General features: G+C 32.9%; 1 protein-coding gene across 2 annotated transcripts; it reads right to left on the bottom strand.

Moving 5' to 3' along the window:
• Window positions 1-116: 116 nt before the first annotated feature.
• Window positions 117-20,054, bottom strand: LOC140050925 (uncharacterized protein C3orf38-like). 2 transcript variants are annotated; one of them, XM_072095929.1, is made up of 3 exons: window positions 19,881-20,054; window positions 2,526-2,710; window positions 117-1,338 (listed from the first exon to the last, which is right to left on the bottom strand). In XM_072095929.1, exons 1-3 carry the CDS (start codon window positions 19,999-20,001, stop codon window positions 787-789), a joined length of 858 nt encoding a protein of 285 aa, XP_071952030.1. In that variant the 5' UTR covers window positions 20,002-20,054; the 3' UTR covers window positions 117-786. The 2 variants fall into 2 exon arrangements, with proteins under 2 accessions (XP_071952030.1, XP_071952029.1); XM_072095928.1 differs by lacking the exon at window positions 19,881-20,054 and adding an exon at window positions 2,975-3,174 and having other exon boundaries at window positions 123-1,338.
• Between the last annotated feature and the right edge of the window lie 4,142 nt (window positions 20,055-24,196).

Below are 24,196 nucleotides of genomic sequence, written 5' to 3' on the forward strand. Positions count from 1 at the left end.
TGATAAATGGATTATGTTTGAAGACGCCATCATTAATGAAATTAAGTCTTATTATGTACAATAAATACAAATAAAAAACTCACTAATGTACAATATTTGATTTTTATTTGTCTGTACAGATATTATAATTTGTTGTTACTGTATACTTTATCATGAAAAGTTTTTTTATCTATTCATACACTAATTTCGACCCCCTGCAAACATATTCTTCAAGCAAATACTAATACTATTGAACAATAAATGATGAATAATTAAAATAAACTATTTTTGAATAATAGTCATAATATTTATTCGGTCATCAATGGAAAATAACCAGGAGTGAGAATAGGCTAAAGCCTAAACAGATTCTGCACTCACTCCATACATAATGTAGCACAATTTTAAATACTGTATTAATTTACAAAAACGTTTACTGAAACATAGTTGCAAGTAAAATAAAATTTATTTGTTGAAAGAAAGTCATAAAACTATTCATTAATACAGTATAATAATTATAGTAAAAACACAATTAAAAGCTTTCTTTAAAAATACATAAAACACATTTTTTTTTAAATAATGGAAACAATTATTTCTAGTTCTGATTCTGCACTATCCACATGTATGCAAATTTATACTATGCGCATTCATTCTTCTTATATGCGACCTTTGACAAAAACATTTTTTAGATACAAAAACCTACTTAGATGTTATATAAAACACAAAATGCCACTGGAACAAATAATTTCATTTGGTGAAAAATTAAATGTTCTATTTTCTTCACCTCATGAAAATATTTGTACCATTGCACTATTTATTATTTGTATGCCAATCAAGTGCTTCTAATGATTCTTGACCAAGTCTTGGAGTTTGTTTCACATCTTTTGATTGGACGAACAAATTAGAATACTTTATTTTCCAATTGTTTTGGAGCGCAGGATCTCTAATTAGTCCAAAGTTCTGCTCAAATATTCCTAAACAATTTGACCCCTGATGCAAGGTACCACACACACCAACCATCATCAATCCATGCTTGTTCATTTTACCTTTAGTTCCGAAGTTTTCTAAGTTTGGATTAAATATCAATAATTCATCCTTTGCTAGGTTTAGTAAACGTTCTGCTACCTGATTAGCATCTATGTACTCTTCCCTTCTATATTCATCAGCCGTTTTGATTGTTAAAACAAGTTTACAGTCGTACCAGAAATGTTGAGGCCCCCACGGTTCTGACTGAACTTGACTGCTTTTCGGGTTATTTGAGTTTATCTGCTTGTAAAACCATGAAGCAAATTGTAATGCTAAGTTCTGTTCTTCTGGTACTTTTTCAGGTACTTTTTCAGGTACTTTTTCAAGCTGAAAAAACTAATGCATTTAACTATTTAACTACTTTTACTTCAAAACTTAAACAATTTTTAATTTTAAGTTACTAGATTTAAATGTTGTTTCTGTTTCGTTGTTTGCTGCTTTCTGTGCTCGATTTCTGCCTAATTTACACTTTATCAATTTTGTCCCCCTTTTTTTTTTCGTTTACTTTTTTTACGAAATATTATTATTGCATATAATGTAATAAAAACATATATTTACCCTATATATTTTTTCATAAAATTGTTACTATGTCACTTTATATTATGTTTCGGGCTTGCCCAACAAAAGTCCTTCTTCATCGGGATCAAGCCTTCTTTCAATGTTATTTTATCATACTATGTATCACCTTTTATTTTGTTACCATGAAATTGAAAGTAAATCAATGTTTAAATGCCAATTCCAAAAAAAAAAATGTTTAAATGCAAATTTAATTCCTTCTATTCCTTCTTTTTTCCTTCTAAATTTATAATTAATTAATTGTCTGTAGTTAACTGGCTGTAGTTAACTGGCTGTAGTTAACTGGCTGTAGTTAACTGGCTGTAGTTAACTGGCTGTAGTTAACTGTCTGTAGTTAACTGTCTGTAGTTAACTGTCTGTAGTTAACTGTCTGTAGTTAACTGGCTGTAGTTAACTGGCTGTAGTTAACTGGCTGTAGTTAATTGTCTGTAGTTAACTGGCTGAAGTTGTTCAGTGAAGTGTAAATTTTTATATCAATATACATATACAATATATAATATATATTTAGGGCTAGTGTTGCCCCGAAAGCTCTGCAACATATTTATGGCTGTTTTACTTTATCGTTTTGATTTAGCTTTTTGCTTATTTTATTTGTATCTCCATTGAGATCCAGCTACTAATAATACCAACATTTTTTCAGTATTTTGCTTTTTGATTTATATATTAATGCAGTATATATAAATAAATAATAATTTTTAAAAGCATGTACAAGTGGCAGTATTAAAAGCAAAGCGTACAGCCCTAGAAAAAATAATTAAAAAAACTAAGGATACAATATAAAATAAATGAGAGATTAAATTATCTAATAATCATCACAATCTAATTTATGAGGATGATGTATTACAGTTAATGATATCTAAAATTATGATAAACATTTTTGAAAAGTACACAAATATCATCATCTTGTGTGAAACACAAATGTACACAAAAGAAAATAAAAATTATACCTTTTCTGGATTGCTTGAGTTTGGGGAATGAAGAATCTTGTCAACCAGATCTGATTTACTAGCACTTCCAGGAAGCGGCACCTTCTTGTTTGCTAAATATTGGAAAAGGCATGACCGGCTAATTTTCTTGCGGCTAAGTAGCTCAGATGCACTTTCAGTGTAGGTAAGTATTGCATCAATGGTTTCTGCAAATTTGATTTTAGTGAAATTTAAAACATATGACGTGGCCAGCTTATTATAGTATAATATATGTAATTTCAGACAGGTCAGAAGTTAATTGAATTAGCCTAATATGATAAACTATGAGCAGGGCAGCTAATTTTGTAAGTCTATAAGCCTAGGCTCTTCTCTAGGCCTATTTGTCCGACCTGACCTGAATTGAACTTCCGATCGAACTGCCTCAAAACCGAGTTTGGGGAATTTCCAGCCCGGTACTGCTGCAGCCTTACCTTCCACTGAGTGAGTTTTAATAAGTTTGCTTGTGATAGTATCTTTTAACGATATCAATTCTTTCTCCGGCAAAAATTTTAACAAATGTCTGAATTCCTCTTTTTCCTCTTCATTAAGCATATTTGACAGTCTATGCCCTCTTACAGGGCAATTAAAATAAAAAGCCTAGGCCTAACTTGCAAACTAGCTAGGCCTCTTGTTATGATGCTCTAATGAAAAGTACGCCCTCTATATTGGTATAAAGTGGTAAGGTAGTGGAAAGATTGCAAGATTCCTTTTTTCAACGAATGAACGCATTTCTTTTCATTCAACGAATAAACAAATTCACAAACATAGTGTTCTCTAAAATAAACCTTTCTTTAATTCTTTATTTCGGTTCGGTCATCAACACACCTCTTCTATTTTGAATACAAAATATGCCGTTACCACCTTGAATATCAAAGGCGGAACTTAAAAAAAAATACCATTGCATGTGACAATCAATTATATTTATGAAAGTGTAACATGTAATAAAATGCTAATTGTGGTGATTAAAACAATTAAACAATAAATTTGATAACAACCTGAAATATTGAGCCATAAAATGCAAAGCCTCAAAGTTGCCAGAAACAGTCTTTATGACAACACCGCTAGAACAACTACAGCGGTAAGTGAGGAATATATTAAAGACGATTAATTTGTTTTCGGGTTTTTTTCTACGAAACTTTATTTAAAGATGTATGGTCCCCCTAAAAAAATTAATTATTAACAACATTTTTTTTTAATATGCCATTTTATGTAACATAATAATAAGCCACTTTGGATTAACTTTATTAAAACTATCAAATATCATATTCAAAGTCTGATTTAATTAATCTTCATTTTTTCATTTTTTGGGACAATACTGTCAAGCTTGTACAGGAGGCAGATTGTGACTTGCCGTTAGCGCGAGAGACGCCAACCGCGTTGTATTATTTTTATCTTCAATAAAGAATAAAACAAAAACAAAAAACAACATAAAAAGAAATCAATCTCAAATTTTGGTTTTAGGCAACTGCATCCGTTGGTATTCGTGTTCATCATTGGATAAAGGATGTAATGATCCATTTGACATGTCAGTGGTCAAATGTGTGAATTGCACATCGTATGGAAATGATAAAGCATAAGTTAACAGAACAAAAATAATAACAATGTTTATAAATTGTTAGCAGAACCATCATTAGCAATGAAAATAACACAATGTTTTCTTCAATAATAATATGCAATATTATAATGATAAGTAAGTGCAACGACGTAGGCGCAACTAGCAGGGGGTTGACAAATCAAAAGCGACAGTTAGGATTGTCCGTCGAGCCGGGATTGTTCCGAAATATAATATTCAAACTATTGACTATGGTTCCGATTAGGAATCAAGCTTTATGATAGGATAATGCTGTAGGTAACAATGTACGTTGTGGTGTTGCTGCTGATTTGTTGCTACATCTTTATAATCACGCTTTTTATGATGACGCACACTGAATACCTAACATGGTATATAACATAGCGTTTAAAAAAGTGTGCTGGTGACAGCATTGATTGCTGGTACTATCCTACGTTGGGTGCAAGTGAATGAAAGTTATTTTTTCTCCTTTAGAAACACGTATAAACCGGCTCTGGCGGCACTCTTATTGAGCGTGGATGTAGTGACGTAGGGCACGGTGTGAAAAATATGAGGATGGGATCACATCCACGTCAAACAGCGAAAATGGGACATTAAGTGTTCCGAGAGCCGTTTTCATTGTTTAAGTTAGCCGGAGCCTTTTTCGATTGGCTATAAATAGAAAGTTAACGAGCATTTCGAGCGACGCGAGTTCTGAAGTCCGTGTTTTATAGGCTGTCTAAATTTCCTTTTTAACGGGTTTATATTAAATTATATTGTTGTTTGATTTATTTCTGTTAATAAAGAACATTTATATTAAACAAAAACCACAACAATAGCAATTTTAGTTGATTATGGATTAATTTATTTGAATTCTAAGATAAACGTCTAAGCCAAGTGTAAACGTAAACAAAGCGAGTCATACGGCGAAAACAAAAAAGTGAAAACTAACTAATTTGTTAAAATAGCTAACATTAATTTGCAATTTTTAAATGAAATTCTGAAAACGCTATAATATAGTCTTATATGCATTTTCAAAGATTTCCAAATATAAGCTTGGGGTTATTTTTCAAACAAATTCTATAAGGAGTTGAAGAGAGTGTATTTTGAGCGAAAGTGCGGTGCGCGTAGGCCTAGGAAGACGCGGCAAGGCTGGAATACTCGTTTCCTTAGGCGACGAGAACGACGGAAAATGCGCTCCATCACTGTGCTCTCAATTTTAGTTCTTGTTAGGTGGATGATGCAGAATCTTATAATATGGGCATATAAATTTTAAAATAAAGTGCTCAACTTTCATTTTTCTTATAATTATGAAGATTAGTGTGAAGTGGGGACTGTTTGCATGCTTGAACGGCTGACTTGGTAAAATACTGAAAAATCAGTCAATTAGTTAGGCCTAGGCTAATTAATTAATGTACACAGTATATAATGTCATATTTTTATGAATAGGCTTACTAGTAATCTCATAATAAATCTGTTAATGTCACCTTTCACTAACATATGATTGATTTAAGTATATGCTGAAAATGTTTACTTTTTATCGGAGCTAAAATGAAATTTCACGGTTCCCTGCTTTTTATTTTATTATAATAATGGAGCAATAAATGAAATACAAATACACACCAATTAACATTTTAACTTTTAATATTATCACAAATTGCACCTTAAAAATCAGACAACAAGTTTTCTACATGAACTTAGCTAACATTTTTTGTACTAAGCCTAATCTTCAAAAGATTTACTATTACTGTAGTAGGCCTATTATCATTATTTATTTGCCGATTTGAAATGTACATTTAAACTTTATTAAACTACTGCACAACAACCAACCGCCATTTGAACCTTTAAATAAGTAAATTAGGATAAGTTAAAGTTTTTAAAAAATAAATGTCTCTTTGGCAATACATCTATAAATATCAATAATTACAGTATTAATAGTGCTTTTTCACATTATATGCCAGAGGTAAATTAATATGACTCATAAGAAATTGTTGTTGATTTAATGCTATTTGTATTGAAGTATGTAGAACAATCCTCTGGGGTCTGTAAAAAAAAACACAAAACATTCAATTAATAATAATCATTATTTAATTATATGTGTATATTTATTCTTATTTTCTTAGGCCTATAAACAACGCGCGCCTGACAATGAACACGCGCCAATAATGCACGCACTACCCCACTATTATAGGCTAAAGCCTGGCTCTCCTACTGTATTACTAGGCCTAGACTATATTGATTTATAAATAAAACAAAGAGGCTTTGTAGAGTTTTATCATTTAAAACAGCTTTCCTATATATTATATGTTGCCCTTATTAATTTACAAAACCACATTTTTTATCTTATGGCGTAAAAAATGATTTTAGCTACAACCATGTGTTCCATTTTCAATAGTGAAATACCCAAGAAGGCACATGTTTAAGCAGCCATTAAAAAAAAATAAAAAATAACCCCAACGAGATTTTTTTATTAACTACTATTGAAAAATCAAATATTCAGAAACTATAAAACCCACCTTCTCAAAAAATTGCGTTGTTTTATTACAGCCTCAACAAATTAGACAACATTTTAACATTCGAATAGCCTAAAATTGTTTAAAAAACATCGGTGTAATTCACCCTTGTTTCACACAAATATAATGGGTTCGTCGATTAAAAAACAATATCACGTGGTTCGTAGATGCCTCTTCAAAGGTTTTCATGAATTATTCATTAGTAAATAAAACCAAAAGTTCCAATTGGCCAGTTTGCAAAAACCTAAGATTTACTTTTCAAAACAAAGTTGCTTCCGGGTAATTGTCAACGCTGTCTCGTGTGCAAAAACGATTCGCTGCCGATAGAGGGCTCACTACTTTTTGTCCCTGGTGAATTGAGTGTGGGATAGATGTCTGTTCGTACATTTTTGTAAGACAAACGAATGCAACGGATCGACATTCATTACCAGCAGCAGCGTAGTTCTCTTGATTACGTCAGCACTTACGTACTTTATCATATTTTAATAAGCTATAAACTTCTTATTGGTCTTATAATAGGTTCTATATACTGTACTCGATATAGCATAATTTATAAAAACAATAATTTAAAATAATAAATAACAAGGACAACGTATTGGCACACATGGCGTGTCATACCTAAACTTCAGCTATACAAAATAAATCAAACCGCTTCGTAAAACAAATTTATGCAATATATTAATTATGAATGAAGGCATGATTTAAATTGATTATAAATTAATACCGACAAACCTTCGGATTAAATGAGTTTCAAAATTTCACTATTGTACTATTTGGTAATAAAATTAGACCACAACATAGTAGGGCTGTTTTGATTTTCACTGTTATACGATGATAATACATATAGTGTTTCCAATTAAGTTTGTTGTCAAACTCCTTTTCCCATTTGGATTCAATTCCAATTGGCTCTTCAACATTTTTTAATATAATGTGTTTATAGATATAATGACAATTTCTCGTTTTCACAGAAATGAATGTCTGTAATTTGGATTCAACTTCATTAGTTGTGTTTATACCTTGTTCAATTAATTTCTGTTTCCAGAGCTTTGGAATTGAATTTACAATCTGGTGATATAATAAGAAGTCTGATTTAAAATTATATTTTTGGTTAAATTCGTCTAGTTCTAATATTTTCCCTTCTTTGTTCACGATATCTTTTACATAGTTTACATTTTTAACCAACCAATTTTTTTCAACTTTAAATTCTCTTTTATCAAAACATGAGTTGTTCCATAAAGATTGATTTAAGATGTCCTCTATCGTATACGGTTCTACAAAATTGTATTCACTCCACGCAGAGAGTATCTTTATGGAACCTTTCAAATTGTTTTAATATTTTTGAAGATTTAGAAAAGTTGGTTTCGAAAACAATATTTCCTCCAACCTCTTTAATCTTACCTTTTCTCAAATTTACACGCCTGTACAAATGACACTAAGCTAAAAAATGTTCAATTTAAATTTATTCATCGTATAATTTATACAAATACAATGCTCTTTAAGATGTCAAAGGTCGATTCACCAATGTGTAGTTTTTGCAAGGAAAAGCAGGAAACACTGCTACATATGTTCTTTGAATGTGATCTGGTAGAGAAAATTTGGGAAAATGTAAAACAATATATGTATCGAAATATCAACCATAACTTAATTATCACCAAAGAAAGTATATGTTTTGGTTTTGGAAAAACACACAGTGATGCAAACATTTTAATTTTAATTGAGTGGTACATATTTAGTTGCAAAATCAAAAAACAATTACTTAATTATAATCATTTATTTCACATTTACCAAAAATACAAGGCAACCATATTATTAGCAAAATGATTATTACTAAGTGTATTTTTGCGATACATTATTTTTTAAATTTTTTTTTTTTTTTCTTTAATTTCATTACTCTCTTATTTTTGAGAGAGTATTATATCGTTTTAATAGTTACGTTGCCTTTATATATTAATTTTGTATTATGTATGTGATGAAATGAAATAAAAAAAAAAAAAAAAAAAAAAAAAATACATATAGTGTTTATATAAATTATTGTATTTAGTATAGTATACAAATAATGAATGTTTATGAGTTGGATGAGTCGAACAATTGACTGTTCTATCTTTAACGAGGTACAACTGAGTTGAAAATAGAGAGCAGTCAATTTTTCATCTAATGAAATATTCTCTCCATTCAACGAATAAAAAACATTCATTATTTGTTTTATATTATTAGAGCGCGTTAATAGCACCATTATATATCACTTTTCCGTTAGGTAGGGCTACTATTCCAAATGACTCGTGATGCGTATTTAACCAATCAAATTGCAAGAATACAATCAGGTGTGTTATGATTTTAGGAAAGTATATACCGCTGTTTTTTTATTAATTAGGCCTATATCATAATTATGCAAGAAACGATACTGAAAATATTTGTTGTTGTTTATTATTTATTTCTTCTTTTAATACTTGGTCTTCAGTATACGACACTGTTTTCTCCGATGATCCAGTGTCATGGAATAGCACATTTTGGATCGTTATCGTGTAGGCCTACATTATACGGCGCCCTATGATTTGGTTTTCCGTGCCAGTACGTCCAATAAAAAAATGTGAACGAGGCGTGACGTTTAAATTGAATAGAACTATTATAAGCTCTACCAATTCTTGAATGGGAACAACATTTCCAATGCATGTCGTCACAATCAACCAATCACATTATAAAATGTTATAAGTAGGCCTACCTTCTTGTTCATCATAAAAATATAATTGCATCAATTCATTTCACTTGAAATGTATACTTTATTACAAACAACACACAACATAAATGCGAATCTCAAATACTGAACCATAAAACTACGAAAGCGTTCAAAAAAAATTCCAGAAACAGTCTTTACACAACTTCGTCAGAACAGCACCTAAAAACGGTAGTTCTATGATGTGACTTTTATGCCTTTTCAATACACAATGCAAAAATGCGATTGCTGTGTATAAATAGACCTATCCTAATAATAGATAAGAGGATTGTAATTTAAAAAAAGTGATTGTTAATGTATGGAAAAGAAGGCTTATAAGCTTGGTTACCACTAACATAAAAATGCTACGCAACGCAAGAAAAAACTCTTCTCAATTTCGCATCCCCCTCATATACGAGAAGTTGAATCAGCGCTTTTGCGAAGGTGTTGTGTTCGGTTCCCACACGCAAGAAGATTATTAATATTTCTAAAGGACATACTATCAAACAACTGCAATTTAAAGCAAAAAAATAGTCAGTTTTTTTGTTAAATTTACCCGTTTACAGTACAGTATTTTACCTTTTTTTACGGCCTATTCAAAGTCTAATTTTATTAATCTTCCTTATTCATGTTTTTGTGGAGACACATCTTTAAAGTACAGTATATATAAAATCTGGTCCCCATGGTACCTTAAGTTAAATTTGTAACCTTTGCTATCTTAGGTCAACATCATCAATGTGTTTCTCAATAAACTACAAGTAAACATGTTTTCCTAATATTGTATTTTTCTTTTAATTTTATTTTAGAATATGTAGGCGAAATTCAATGATTTGTGTTTGTAATTTATATGTTTGCAATATCAAATATACATATGCCACAATTAAAAGTATAACCTTAATATTTGTAATTAGCATACTGTTTATGTTTATAACATCAGATTCTAGGCTGGATTCTTAATTGTATTTACGAGACGAAAACATAGTTACCTCGCACGATGCGAGACGGTTGGTAACTATGCGAAAACAAACGTGACAGACCATTCAAGTTTCAGACTATAACTAAGTTTATTGCAAATATTGAACATGTGCACAACTAACAAAAATAACAAGTCCTATTAACATCTCTTCTATACTTTAAATGCTTTATCTTAAACAACACTAACTAAAACCAAAGAATATATATCACAAGAATGAGTAATCCGCGATTTTCCCTGTAACAGTAATATTGTCCATGTGGTAGGGCGCCGCCATAAGTGTGGATGTATCTGGGATGTATACAACTTTTTGTGAAGGTTTCACTAATCAAAGGCTGGACCACCGGAGTATTTTCCGATGATAAAAATGTTATCAACTACATGCCAACATCATGTTAAATACTATTTGGATATTTAATTGTTCGTTTTATGCAATTTATTTAGTAAAAACTGCCGTATAAACAGTTTGCTTTATCAACAGGGCGCTACGATAGCGTGAACGGGCGTGTTGGTGTTTACGCGTTTTCACGAAGGATAGTTTAATAATATTCCTATATTTAACTTGTTTCTGGTAAAACAAATAAATGTTAATGACATTTAACATTTTCTCCTTTTAATAACATGTGTTTTATACTAATTTATATCATAAAAACAATACTTAATTTACCGGGCGTAGAGTAGTACACGGCAATGGTAAAGAATAGGCCGTGCTGAGTAATATTCGTTGATTTTTGGTGTTGCTGTGTTAGGCCTTTTTTGTGAACTAACTTAGCATGTTAGTAAATAATTGTCTGTAAAAGTGAATAAACACTAGTTTGTTAATAAATATGTATTATAAAATAGTTTACAATTGCAAAAACTACCATCATAATTCTATTTATTGTGACACGTATCATGTCTATTAAATCAAGTCTTATCTAGTATGTATACATCACTCACTGGAGCTCTCTGTTACAAATTTCTCATGCAAAAATCGCGGAATACTCATTCTTGTGATATATATTCTTTGCTAAAACTAGATTCAATTCGTCACTATGGCGAATTATAGGTTATATGCATTGATTTATATACAGATAGTTGATTTTTAAAAGATATATTGATTGATTGACTTTGTCTGAATTATTTATAATATATGAACGATAGGATCTTGCTAATGCAAATACTAATAGCCAGTATCACAATCCGATCAAAGATCCCTCCGCGTATAATTTCATTGTTACATAATACTAAAGACATAAGTTACTTTTTCTCTAGATTTCATTATACATCATGCGTATAATCTAGCAGTAGAAGTAAAATTGAACAAATAACACGGATATAAAAAAAAATTATTTCGTTTCGTTTGCCAAGCCTCGACTCGACTCGATCTCGGTACCTTGAATGCTATAGACGCGAGCACAGACCAACGAGAAATACATACTAAAGTTGTAGAAAGTTCCTCCGTGAATTTAGTATGAAATCACTTTGGTGCAGATAAAGTATTACATACCGCAATGAATCATAATTGAATCAAGATGAAACTATTAAAGAAAGGTTGTAAAACAGAAATCAGGCAAATTAAAGTTTAACGCGAAGTGCGCGTGCAAAAATCTGCGCACTCATGGCAATTTTTTTAACTCTTAAAATTGCCTGAAACGTACTCTAATTTTATCGAAAATCAATTTTAAAAATTGTAAGCGCGCGTATGCATGGGTTATATGCACTACGCACGTACTTGTATTGCCATATGATGAAATATGACCTGAAAATTATGAGTACCATCTAGGTCGTGCCCACAGATGGTTCTCGAATGCACAGTAATTTCAACGTAAAAAAAGCAGGCGATTTCAAAAATACATACCGCAGGACTATTAAACATTGTCATTTACAGAAACAAATAAATAGAAATAATGATTTATGTAGTCAACCAAAATTAGCACCCTGGGAATTACTTCCGAAAGAGAAATTTGTCACAAAATGAGTTCAAATTTCTGATTTGGACTCATTTAAACAAACCCAATTTTATCTAACATTAGAGTTGAGGGTTGGGAATGAGGATAGGTACAAAGAGGAACAATTTTTTAATATATACTTTATATTAAAGCTCAGATACAGGCATGAATTTTTAATACGATATGTGGTTAATTGTACAAAATCGAGAAATTGAGACGAAAAAAACATGAATTTCCCTTAATATGGTCAAATACAAAATTTGGCCAAATTCTTCCATAAAAACCAGGAAGACTTTTTTTCAGTAGTTAGGTAGTTAACCTAATGTAAAACATGTCTGGTGACTCCCTAGATGGTGAAAAAATATGGTGGATATACGGTGGAGAATTTTTGCTATAGCATGAAAATAAAAATCTGAAGTTGAATAAAAATATCAGAAATGTAATATTCAAGTTATATTACCTATATTTAGTCATCTGATAACATTTTTTACTACACCGTTTATTTTTCATAGCTTTTTAAAATGCCTCTCTATTTACAAAATTTGTGTACAAAAGAATAGAGATTTTAATGTGTAATTTGAACTATCCCCCCACTGCCTGATAAGAAAGTGCTTATTTTCAACAAGCTCGTGTAACACAAATAAAATCCCAAAAATTATGAAACATGAAACACGAAACTATAAATCGATAATTATTGGAATGTATGATCAATAGAAATTTTTTGCCCGCACCTGGCCTTTAAATTATTCTTTATATTTCTTTATTATCCAGTAACGAAATATTTTTTTTATAGGCCTATAAATAATATACCACTAAATAGAGTAAAACATTTCCGATTTAATAACTGTCATAGTCGATTGAAATAATAAAGTACATGTAACGATACACCACTACGACATTTATATTTGTTGTACGTATAATTAATTCAAACGTTGAGAAGCAACTGTAGGGGCTACCCACACTCACAGCAGGCCCGTATCCAGGGGGGGTGCGTTGGGTGCAGACGCACCCCCCCAAGTCCCAAAAGGTCCACTATTTCCTCGGTTGGTATTTTTTCTTGTCTTGTTTAACTAAAGACAATATCATTATATATATACAAAATTTACATTATCAATGGTATACAAACAAAAATATGCTAATATAAAATGAAAAAATACCGGTAATTAAATTACGGAATCTGAACTGACTACAAACTCGATGTAAAACATGCGCAGTTGATCATGTGACGACAAGCAATAGCTTAGCGCTTCATGTACGCGGTACGCGGTAAAGTGTTTGCTGGAGAAATACAACTTAACGTCAGCGAACACGTGTACTTTTTGTCGGGGAATATAATATACAGTAAAAAGCGTTCGCGTTCACTTCGTAGCTAGCTTCAGCGCCTAGAAAACCGCGACGTTTCATTGACCGTGAGAGTACGTCAGAGTGATATTATGCACTTTATATGCATTCATTATTGCCAGCGATCTAACTTACTACTAAACAATAGCTAGGTACGCACTTGTCTGGCGGTATCCCTTTGTACGAATCGTTCAACGTTGGGTCGAGACGCGTGATATCAAGTTTCATCCAGGGACCAAAATGTGTAATGTGTTATTTTCCAGACGAAGTTTACCGACGGTTACGTTGTGTACTGCGTCGACGTACGCTACACTACAGCAAAAATTTTCAATATCCTGTATGTCATGAATTTCTCACCACTCGGAAGTCCAGATGGTACGCATGCAGCACACACCTGGAAGGAATAAACTTTTTTCCCCGACTGAAAAAGGTCTACGCTTGCGTTTTTTAAGCCTCTAGGCCTGATGTTTCCAAAGTATAAAATGCAATTTTTTGAAGACCTGCAGCTCTAGTTTTAAACATTTTCTTAGCTCAGCCCCAACAATAAAGCTGGTCATATTTCGAAGAACAAGAAGTACATTTTCCGGGACCTAACATCTCTATTTTTCAAACATTTCTTAGCTCAGTCACAACCCATGATAGGGACTTAATTATATATTTTTTTTCATGTTTTAAAGTATAATAAGTCCAATTTCCGGGACCTCCAACTCTATTTTTCAAAATTTTCTTTGAACTTTTATTTTTTAAATTGAAAAATATGGATTGAAACAGTCATCGCGCATCGTTTTTTTGCACGCAGTATTTTATTTATGCATTATAAAAAATGGAAAAAAATGGCTACCCTAAATCTGATTAAAAAGACCTCAAATGACGCTAGAACGCGTTGCTTCCGGGGGCTTCGCCCCCTGGACCCCCACCGGGGGCCCTTGGCGGCCCCTGGCCCTCAGCCTAGTGATGCTCGCTTCGCTCGCATAGCCCCCTCGTCGGGGAATGTAGCCCCCGCGTCGGGAAGATCCTGGCGCCACCCCTGCTGAGTTGGCCTCATCATGAAAGCGTTAAGTTCTGGTGTCCATCGTTCAACTAGCCCAAGCCACAACAGAGAGTCTTACATCAGTCTTTAGAACGTCAAATAACGCAAATTTTTCCAGGGCCTTCGGCCCCTGGACCCTGACCGGGGGCCCTTGGCGGCCCCCTGGCCCCCAGCCATTGTTGCTCGCTTCGCTCGCACCTCCCCATTATAAATGCTGCATACGGGCCTGTCACAGTAATAAAGTTTATTAGTATATTTTTGTTTATATTATATCTAACAGTACCAACACACACAATAAGAAATTTACGATTCAAATGGCGATCAAAAGTGGTTAATACCTATTTACAGTATTGATAGCATTACAATACTATTTATGCTTATTCTCCATGGGCCCATAAATGTAACTACTTGCGTTAAACCATGGAGGTATGCAAGCATGGTTAAACCAAATAATTTGGAATGTTCCATTCATTGCAAATCAATACATTTGTATAAACGTATATTAAATCTATCAAAATAGTATTTTTTTAAAGAAAATCGGCCTGTCTTCAACATTATGATGCTATACTCGAGCTGTTCAACCGGTTTTCAGCCATTAAAAACAATTATCGAAAATGCGAAGCATCCTCGTATTATTGTATGCGGATATATTTCAAGATGGACATGCATTAGACAGTGTATACCACGATCGGAAAACACCCCTATTTGGGGCAAATCGTTGAACCTAAATTCATTTCAATTGCCAATAACTAATTATCGAACTCAATTTAATTAGTTAACAGGGTTACATCAGGTGGTTAAAATCAGTATCAACTTTATATACCATCGAGTAAACATTCTAGAAATAACGCGCGATTTACCAAACTTTGCCCTTACGTAAATTTATATATAGATGCTTGTGAAGATTGATTACAAACGTGATTTAAATCGTGACCGTGTAATTCTTAATTGCACACCATGAAAAGATAACCAAAACGATTCCTGGCCATAAGGATATACTCTGAAAAATTTAAGATGAAATTTATCTCAAGATAATTGACAGACAAAGTAGTGCTAAGGAAAGAGTAAATGAATAAAGATCCAATACAAAAATTGTACCTAAGTCGAGTCAAAAAACGATATTAAATTGTGTACAAGCAACAACTTTGTAACATACACAATCTATTTTTACAAAATTGATCAAAACGATAATTATATAGAAGATTATGGAAGTTATAATAATAATAATAACTTTATTGAACATACGCCTTTAAATCGGCGGCACACGTTCTTCTGGACGGTGCGTTCTTACATACATTACATACATAAAGTTAGCCAGAAGGCTAAATAAAAGTATAAAGAGAAAATAAAAGAAAAAACATTTAAATGAAAGGAAACGAATTGTATAAAAAGAAACTAAAGAGCAAAAAGTACAATACTTAACTTTGATGGAGTGTTATTATTTATTATTAGTATTATTATCAATGTTATTAATGTTAATTTTAAAGAAAATATTATTAGACCTATTATTAAAAATGTCATTTAATTTAAATATTATATTGTTTATTATTATTTAATTATTTATGTTCTTGTTAATACTGTTTATCATTTAATTATGTTATGAGTTATGATCTTTATTTGTTATTTAGTTAAAGTGGTATTATTTTTATTATTATTTTGATTTTCCTAATTTTAAAATTTAATCTTATTTTTAGTGTTTTATTAACCATTTTACCTCCTGATTTAATTGTGTTTTTAAAGTTTTGTAAATATAAAGTTAAAGTTTCCATGCATAAGTTAAGTGTTGTTTACAATGATGATACAAAATACAGATATAAATAAAAGGCCTAAAATGAACAGAAATTACATTTGCAAAATTAACAAAATACATTATAAAGTTAAACATAAGAAATAAATGAATGACAAGGCATTTTAAAATCAATTGATACAGTAAAAAAAAAAAAAATAAAAAAAAAAAAAAAAAAAAACAACAACAGCAACAGAAATTTAGTTAGTTAGCTGGCACCACCTTGGCCCATCAGTCTTTCAAGGGCGAGTTGTATAAGACCACCTGTAGCTGTGAGTGCCCTTATGTTTGCATCCCTATCTAAAAAACCTATACTTGCTAACTGTTCTAGTTGAGTCCGAAATTTAACCTCTGGAGCCTGAAAAGAGAGATTAATTGAACTTTAGTGTTTTTGCATCATGACTACATTCTGAAAATTTTTTTTTTTCTAAATTAATTAATTACTTTTCTGTAGCATGTACAAGGGGCATTATAAGCAAAAGATTTAAGCGTACAGCCCTAGAAAAAATAATAATTTTCAAAAGCATGTACAAGGGGCAGTATTAAAATCAAAGCATACAGCCCTAGAAAAAAATAATTTAAAAAATAAGGATACAATATAAATATAGAGAAAAAAGATAAAATTAATTATCTAATAATCATAATCTAATTGATGATGATGATGATGATGCATTAGGCCTACAGTTAATGATATCTATAATTATGGTAAACAATTTTGAAAAGTACACAAATATCATTATCTTGTGTGAAAAACAAATGTACACAAAAGAAAATAAAAATTATACCACTGCTGGAGATAGAGAATGAGCAAACTTGTCAACCAGATCTGATTTACTAGCATTTCCAGGAACCGACACCTTCTTGTTTGCCAAATATTGGAAAAGGCATGACCGACTTATTTTCTTGCGGCTAAGTAGCTCAGCTGCGCTTTCAGTGTGGTTAAGAATGCTTTCAATTGTTTCTGCAAATTTGATTTTAGTGAAATTTAAAACAAATGCTTATTATAGTATAGTATATGTAATTTCAGACAGGTCGGAAGTTGGATAAATTAGTCTATTTGATAAACTAAGAGCAAGACAGCTAGCTAAGTTTGTAAGTCTATGCCCCTTCTAAGCATAGTTGTTTGGACTTGACCTGGATGGAACCATGGAGGTAGGAGAGAGCTTAAATGCATGTAAGTAAGCAGCGGGTACTGCACCAACAGGATTTTAATTGTTTGTAACTACTGTGTGGAGTAGCTTTGCATCAGGGTGTGAGTAATTGGTCAGATGTTTTGCCCTACTCTGACGTAATTTTTACTACTAAGTACATTGAGAATATAATACGCAAGTAATTCTCGGGTGGGACTCGAACCCACGACCTCCAGATCACTATCCGGCGTTCATACCTCTAGATCACCGAGCTGATGGCTAGAGGTAGATTCGAGTCCAAGCAGCGGGTACTGCATCAGCAGGATTGTAATTGTTTGTAACTATCAGGTGCTGTGGAGTAGATTTGCGTTAGGGTGTTGAGTAATTTGTCGCAAGTATTCTCAATGTACTGTACTTAGTATTAGTATAAAGTACAAATTACGTCAGAGTAGGGCAAAACATCATTAAACATTATCAATAATGTTAAAATATGCCTAGGCCTAATATGATTATTAATGTATGGCCAGGTAGCGATTTTTTTTTTCGTACATAAGTTGGGGACCCCCTCATGGAACGTCACAAAATAAACATGAATAATTCATCAGTTAAATGTTCTTGTTCCGTGTGCACCCAAGCGTATAGCAACAAGAAGTGATTACACAAGTGCGGTACGATTCTAGGCCTATCTCCGCTGTTGTTGCGGCGTGCGATTTCATAGAAGAATAGCGGCGTTTTGTGTGGATTGTCGAAATAATCAGCCTTTAGTTTATGGTGTTTTTAATATAATTTATTACTAAAGAATTACGTGTTAAAACTATAGTTTCTATTAATACTATTAGGCCTAATTATTAGTCTCTAAACCCATGTCTATTTTAGTAGTACAGTAGTAGTAGTAGTAGCTGTGTGACGTGTGTGTGTTAGGTATGACCAAAGATAGTTACACTTACTATCTTTGGTATGACACAATCCGAGTAATAAGTCAGCAAAATTAAACAATAAACATTACACAAAAATACATTTTTGATTCTCGTGGGTGAAATCTTCCCATCTCATGTGTTCATATACGCGCATTTTTAAAATTCCTTTGAGTACATGCATATTGTTTGATAATAAAATAGCAGAATTAAAAAAATACAGTACACAAATTATACACATTCTTTATTCTTGTGGGTCTAAGCTTTCTTTGGGCTATGTCCAATGAATTACTACTAGTTTAATGTCTTGCCTAGCTGTCGATTAGCCTCGACTCGACACATTTTGTGTGAAGAAGAGTGCGCGAAGGCAATCACGTGAATTGACTTGGAATCCTAGGCCTACTGTAGAAAGTATCGTATCGCAGTTGTGTAATCACTTTTTGTTGCTATACGCTTGGGTGCACACGGAACAACAAATTTAACTGATGAATTATTCATGTTTATTTTGTGACGTTTCATGAAGGGGTCCCCAACTTATGTACGAAAAAAAAAATCGCGGCCAGGTAGGCAGTTTTATATTTTTAATAATAATATGCATACATAACTACGGTACAGTAATTTTATTTATTTATTTGCATTTTTGACTTAGGAAAGAAAAATAATTGTTGCAGGCTTTGCGTTGTTAGGAGAGTAACACAAACCAATGCCGACAAGAAAGGTAGATTTCAATTACAAATTCAACGTGCCTTCAACATTGACATCAGATCAAATACAATAGCCGGTATCACAGTCCGATCAAAGATTCCTCCGCGTAGGAATGTCATAAAAGACTCTTATAAGAGGTCAATAACATCATTAACCTCACTTCCGGTCATTTTGGGATAAAATATTTCATTACACTTACACCAAATAAAAATATGCATGTTCTGAACAATTTGGGCCTAATCCCAATTTTCTATGATAAGCCATTACCGAGATATGATAAGACCAGGTCAAAGGTCAAACTGCCAGAAACTGCAGTAGCGAACATTTTTTGACAAAATTTTCTGTTAGAGTAAATAGGAATGTATATATCGTGAACTATTTGACACCAAAATCAATACTCTACGACAAGCGGTTACAAAGTTATAGACAAATTAAAATGGCAGCCATTTTGGACGCCATCTTGAATTTCTCGGAGAGCACAATGAGGATTTTTCAGGACTTTTAGTATGATGTTCCAACCATAGTTCTGGACCTTTCCTGAAAAAATTAGCTTGTTACCAGAAATGTCCGGGTCAAACCCTATGCTCTTGGACTATTATAATAATAAAGACATACGTTACTTTTTCTCTAGATATCATTATACATCATGCGTATAATCTATACACTAATTTTATGAGCATCATGGCGGACTACAGTACTACTACAAGGTTTATCGAGTTGTTTCGGGAATTTCCCGTCCGGTACTGCTGCCTTACCTTCCACTGAGTGAGTTTTAATAAGCTTGCTTGTGATAGTATCTTTTAACAATATCAATTCTTTCTCTGGCAAATACCTTAACAAACGTCTGAATTCCTCTTTTTCCTCTTCATTAAGCATATTTTACAGTCTAAGATAGAAACTATATTTGTTTACAGGAAAATTAAAATACAAAGCCTATCTCGGCCGCTCCTCTTTGTTATGTCATGGAGTAAAGGTTATGTTATGATGCTCTAACTGTAACTCTTACTCTAATCAAAGATAGTACTGTATCTTTGCTCTAATGAAAATTACGCCCTCTATATTGGTATGAAATCTTCCTGGTAAGGAAGAGGGAGTGTGGGAAGATTGCTGAAAGATTCCGTATTTTGATAGCTTCTTAAAAGTACATCAAACAACTGCAAAAGCAGAAAATAGTCAGGTAGTATCCCCATTTTACACTTTCTCTGGGAAAAAATTAGAAACAAGTGTTTCTCAACTGATTTGTGTCATTTGGGGTCTATATATCCACCAAAAAAAAGTTCCAGCTCATCTGGCCTGGGGAAACTTAAGTCACCATTTTGGATTTTTAAAATGGCCGCCATAAATTACATTTGCTCATAACTCAGCTTCTACATCATGTATGGACATGATTTTGGTGGTAAAGTATATGTTTTTAGGGTCAAGGAATCCAAATACAGCATTTTGAAGATTATTCAATGGTCGCCATTTTGTTTTTCAAAATGGTCGCCATAAAATACAGATTTTCTCATATCTCAGCTTCTACAAATTATATGAATGTGATTTTGGTGGCAAAGTGTATGTTTTGAGGGTCAAGGAATGCAAATAAATCATTTTTAAGTTCACTAAATGACCGCCATTTTGTTTTTCAACATGGCTGCCATAGCATTTTACAGAATTTTCCACATATCTCAACTTCTATCATCATATCTGATTTTGGTGACTAGGCCTAAGTGTATGGTTACAGAATAAACATTTTCAAAATCTTATACCTTGCCATATTAGAGTTCAAAATGGCCGCCATATTGTATTGCACAGTATATAGTTTTTGGGTTTCGAAATACAAATACACTATTCTGAAATGTTTTTTTGCACAATTGCTATTTTTTATCTTTAAAAATGGAAATGGTCATGTAGTCCGTGGATTCATAACATATAGCATTAAAATCCATGTAATTTGAATATCTACAATAAATGACTATAAATGATTATGATTTACTGTATTATATCTCTAAAAAAAAAAAATTTATTTATAAAATATCAGAAATTATAATGTTTTTTACTCAAATATGAATGAAAGAAATAAATGTTTATTTGAATTGAATTGAATTGAAATGGCCACAATAAACATACAGCTTATTAATTGTCAGCTATCGAGCAATCGTCATCACTTTCCTCGTATGTTCCTTTACCATTAGAGCAGTGACCACTGCAATAACCACACACAGCAACACATGCTAAAGAGTACTTTCTACATCTGCATTTGTTTGTGCTGCATAGGTTTCCTCCTTTGCAGTTACAGCATATTGATTTCAGTAAAGATTGAGGTGCAATATCATCGTCTGTCATGATTGGAGATGATTGTCATCATAAATCCTCCAGCCTCTTTCATCGGGTTTATAGCATTTGTATTCAAGAGCTTCCATGTAATAACTTGCTGACGAGAGTACTTTATAGTTGAACAATTTTTGGTGGTAGTCTGTCTGGATTTAGTTTACCCTTTGCTGCATGTCGCACAAATTAGTCATGTCTTGCCTTGGAAAAGATATCTGGATTCAGACCATGTAATCAGCATAGCCTTAATACCATATTTACTAACATTTTCGATGCTTGATAGCAGGTTGGTGAAAATCGTAGGAGGGAATTTCTTCTTGTGAATGTAAATGGTTTAGTGTATCCACATATAGATGATACAGTGTCACATACAGACCATGCATAATTAAAAAGAAATTCATCACGGTCAGCGATTAAACCAGTAATAGACGATATGTTAAAGATTCAGCTACTTGTTTGAAAAAAGAGTTTTGGTTGGATAATGGTAGCATAAAAGAACACATCTGTATCTTCTGCAACAACTACAACCGCATTTGTATCAGAACAATTGGTTTGAGATATAGCTTCTTTAACCATTACCGTGTCCGTGTCAGCTTGGATGGTTTTAATACCACATCTTTCCATTTCCTGAGTTGAGAGAGTAATGTTATGAAAGATGCTTTGTTGCAGCCATTACGAAGTAATTCCTCTCGTTCTGATGAAACCTTGGTATCTAGAGTAATGTTCACATTACTGCTTGTTTTCTTCTGGAATGTTCTTCGATGATGCTTGTAGCCTTTGGTTGGCTAGGATATCCATCCCAAACAACTATACACCACCATTAAATTTCCTCTGGAAGAGGCATATGTAGGACATCACAACATCAGAAAAGTAACCACTTTATTCCATGGTACTTGGTGTAAGACCAACCACCATCAACAATGTGAACAGATACGGCATCTATTGTGGTGGTGTTGGTAACATTCTCCTTCAGCATTCGACCAAATTTTGATTTTTCTGGCTTTAAACAAAGCTGTTGGAACAGGTGTCAGTTCATATCCAAATGCCGTTTCGAAGTCTCCATCTCTTTCAGAGAGAACAATAAGTCTGTTGAAGAGAACCGTTTTTTCGACAGAAATCTTCTTTGTTCCAACTTTTACATGCTTTTCAAGAGAACTTAGTAGTTTGACTTTCATAGGTAAGTGGCATCGTCCAAGCTTTCTTGGATGTCTTGGTCAATTGTTCCAAGCTTGTTCACAACTGGTTTGTGTCGGTTATATTCAATCCAGTTGAGAGTGAAGCTATCACAAGAGGATCGCTTACCACTATAAATGGTCTTTCTGTAGACGTACTTTCCCGAAATCTTTGTTTACTTCGTTTGTCTCTCTTTAACCGACCCTTTCATCCATCATCATTTCCAGATGCTAGAAACCCACACTTTTACTGAATTCGTATGACGAAGTCTGCCACGTGTGAGACCGCCACTTTTATTTGTCTTTTCGCATTAGGGTTCCTCTATTGTCATGTCTGAAAACTTATCATCACTATAACAGCTCTGAGAGCTTTTGAATATGCAGCTCCCTTTAAAATGTAAGTGACAGTATTTGGTTCATAAAGTAAGCAAATCACATCTTCCAAACCCGAACCATCATTATATGTACAATACAACCCAGGATGCTCTTGAGAAGATTGAATCATCCAAGCCTGACAACAACAGGTGCCTTTTCTTAACTATCTGTATTGTTTTAACCCACAGTGGTTGATTATGTCGACTTCTCCACTGATCCAGTACTCTGGGGCGGATCCAGACATTTTTTAGAAGGGGGGTCCGCCGATAAAAAGGGCACATCAGATATTGAGTATTTGAGCCACAGCCCCCCGAATTTTGTTACAGGACACACTTAGATGGCCGGAAATGGCACTCTCGCACGCAAAATCCATGATAAATGGCACCTTTCTAGTTCGCCGGAAATGACACTTTATTAGCAGGGATAACGATGCAAAATTAAAAGTTGTTATTTTTCAACCAATTTAAACATTATCTGTTGGTATTTTGTTTCAATATTCCAATAAAGAAAGAATTACGAAAATCTGACTTGTAGTTTTCGAAATATAGGGTCTAAAACATTGCCGAAAATGATCGTTTTTAGCCACGAACGTTGTAAACAAATTGCGCCATTTTTCGCTAAAATAATTACATATAATTACGTTTTATAGTAATTTCTTTTATATATCAACATTGGAAATATCAATAAAATATGTTATTAAATGTTTATAAAATATATAGAGTTGTTTATTTAACGGAATTCGAACAAATTCATTGCTCTAAATTTGTGTAGTACCGTTCAGTACGGAGAGATCACGTGACTTCTTGGTACACGCGATCGAGAGAAAACATTCCGCTGTGGGTGATTCGCGTCCACCAATCAAATAGCCAGAATCCAAAATCATTCAACCGTGAGCTCTGCCGATCGCGGGAAAGCTCAGCTTTGATTGGCTTACGATGACATCATATCACAAAATGGTGGTTTTGTAGTTGAGCCTCACGTAATTTTCACAAATATTGTTTCAAAAATGAAATAAATGAACCTTCTTTATGGTATGTGTGATTTTTCTTTAAAAGATTTGAATAATAAAGGCTTCATATCGAGAAAAAAACATTTTTTTGGCACTTATAATAAATATTTCTCAGAGAAAAAAGCACATGGCTTGTAGAACTATATTATCTTGGCGTAGGAAGACAAACAAATCCCAGGTCATGAGAGGCTCAACTACAAAAACA

Source organism: Antedon mediterranea, chromosome 6 (genome assembly GCF_964355755.1).
Source record: "Antedon mediterranea chromosome 6, ecAntMedi1.1, whole genome shotgun sequence".
Classification (NCBI taxonomy): domain Eukaryota; kingdom Metazoa; phylum Echinodermata; class Crinoidea; order Comatulida; family Antedonidae; genus Antedon; species Antedon mediterranea.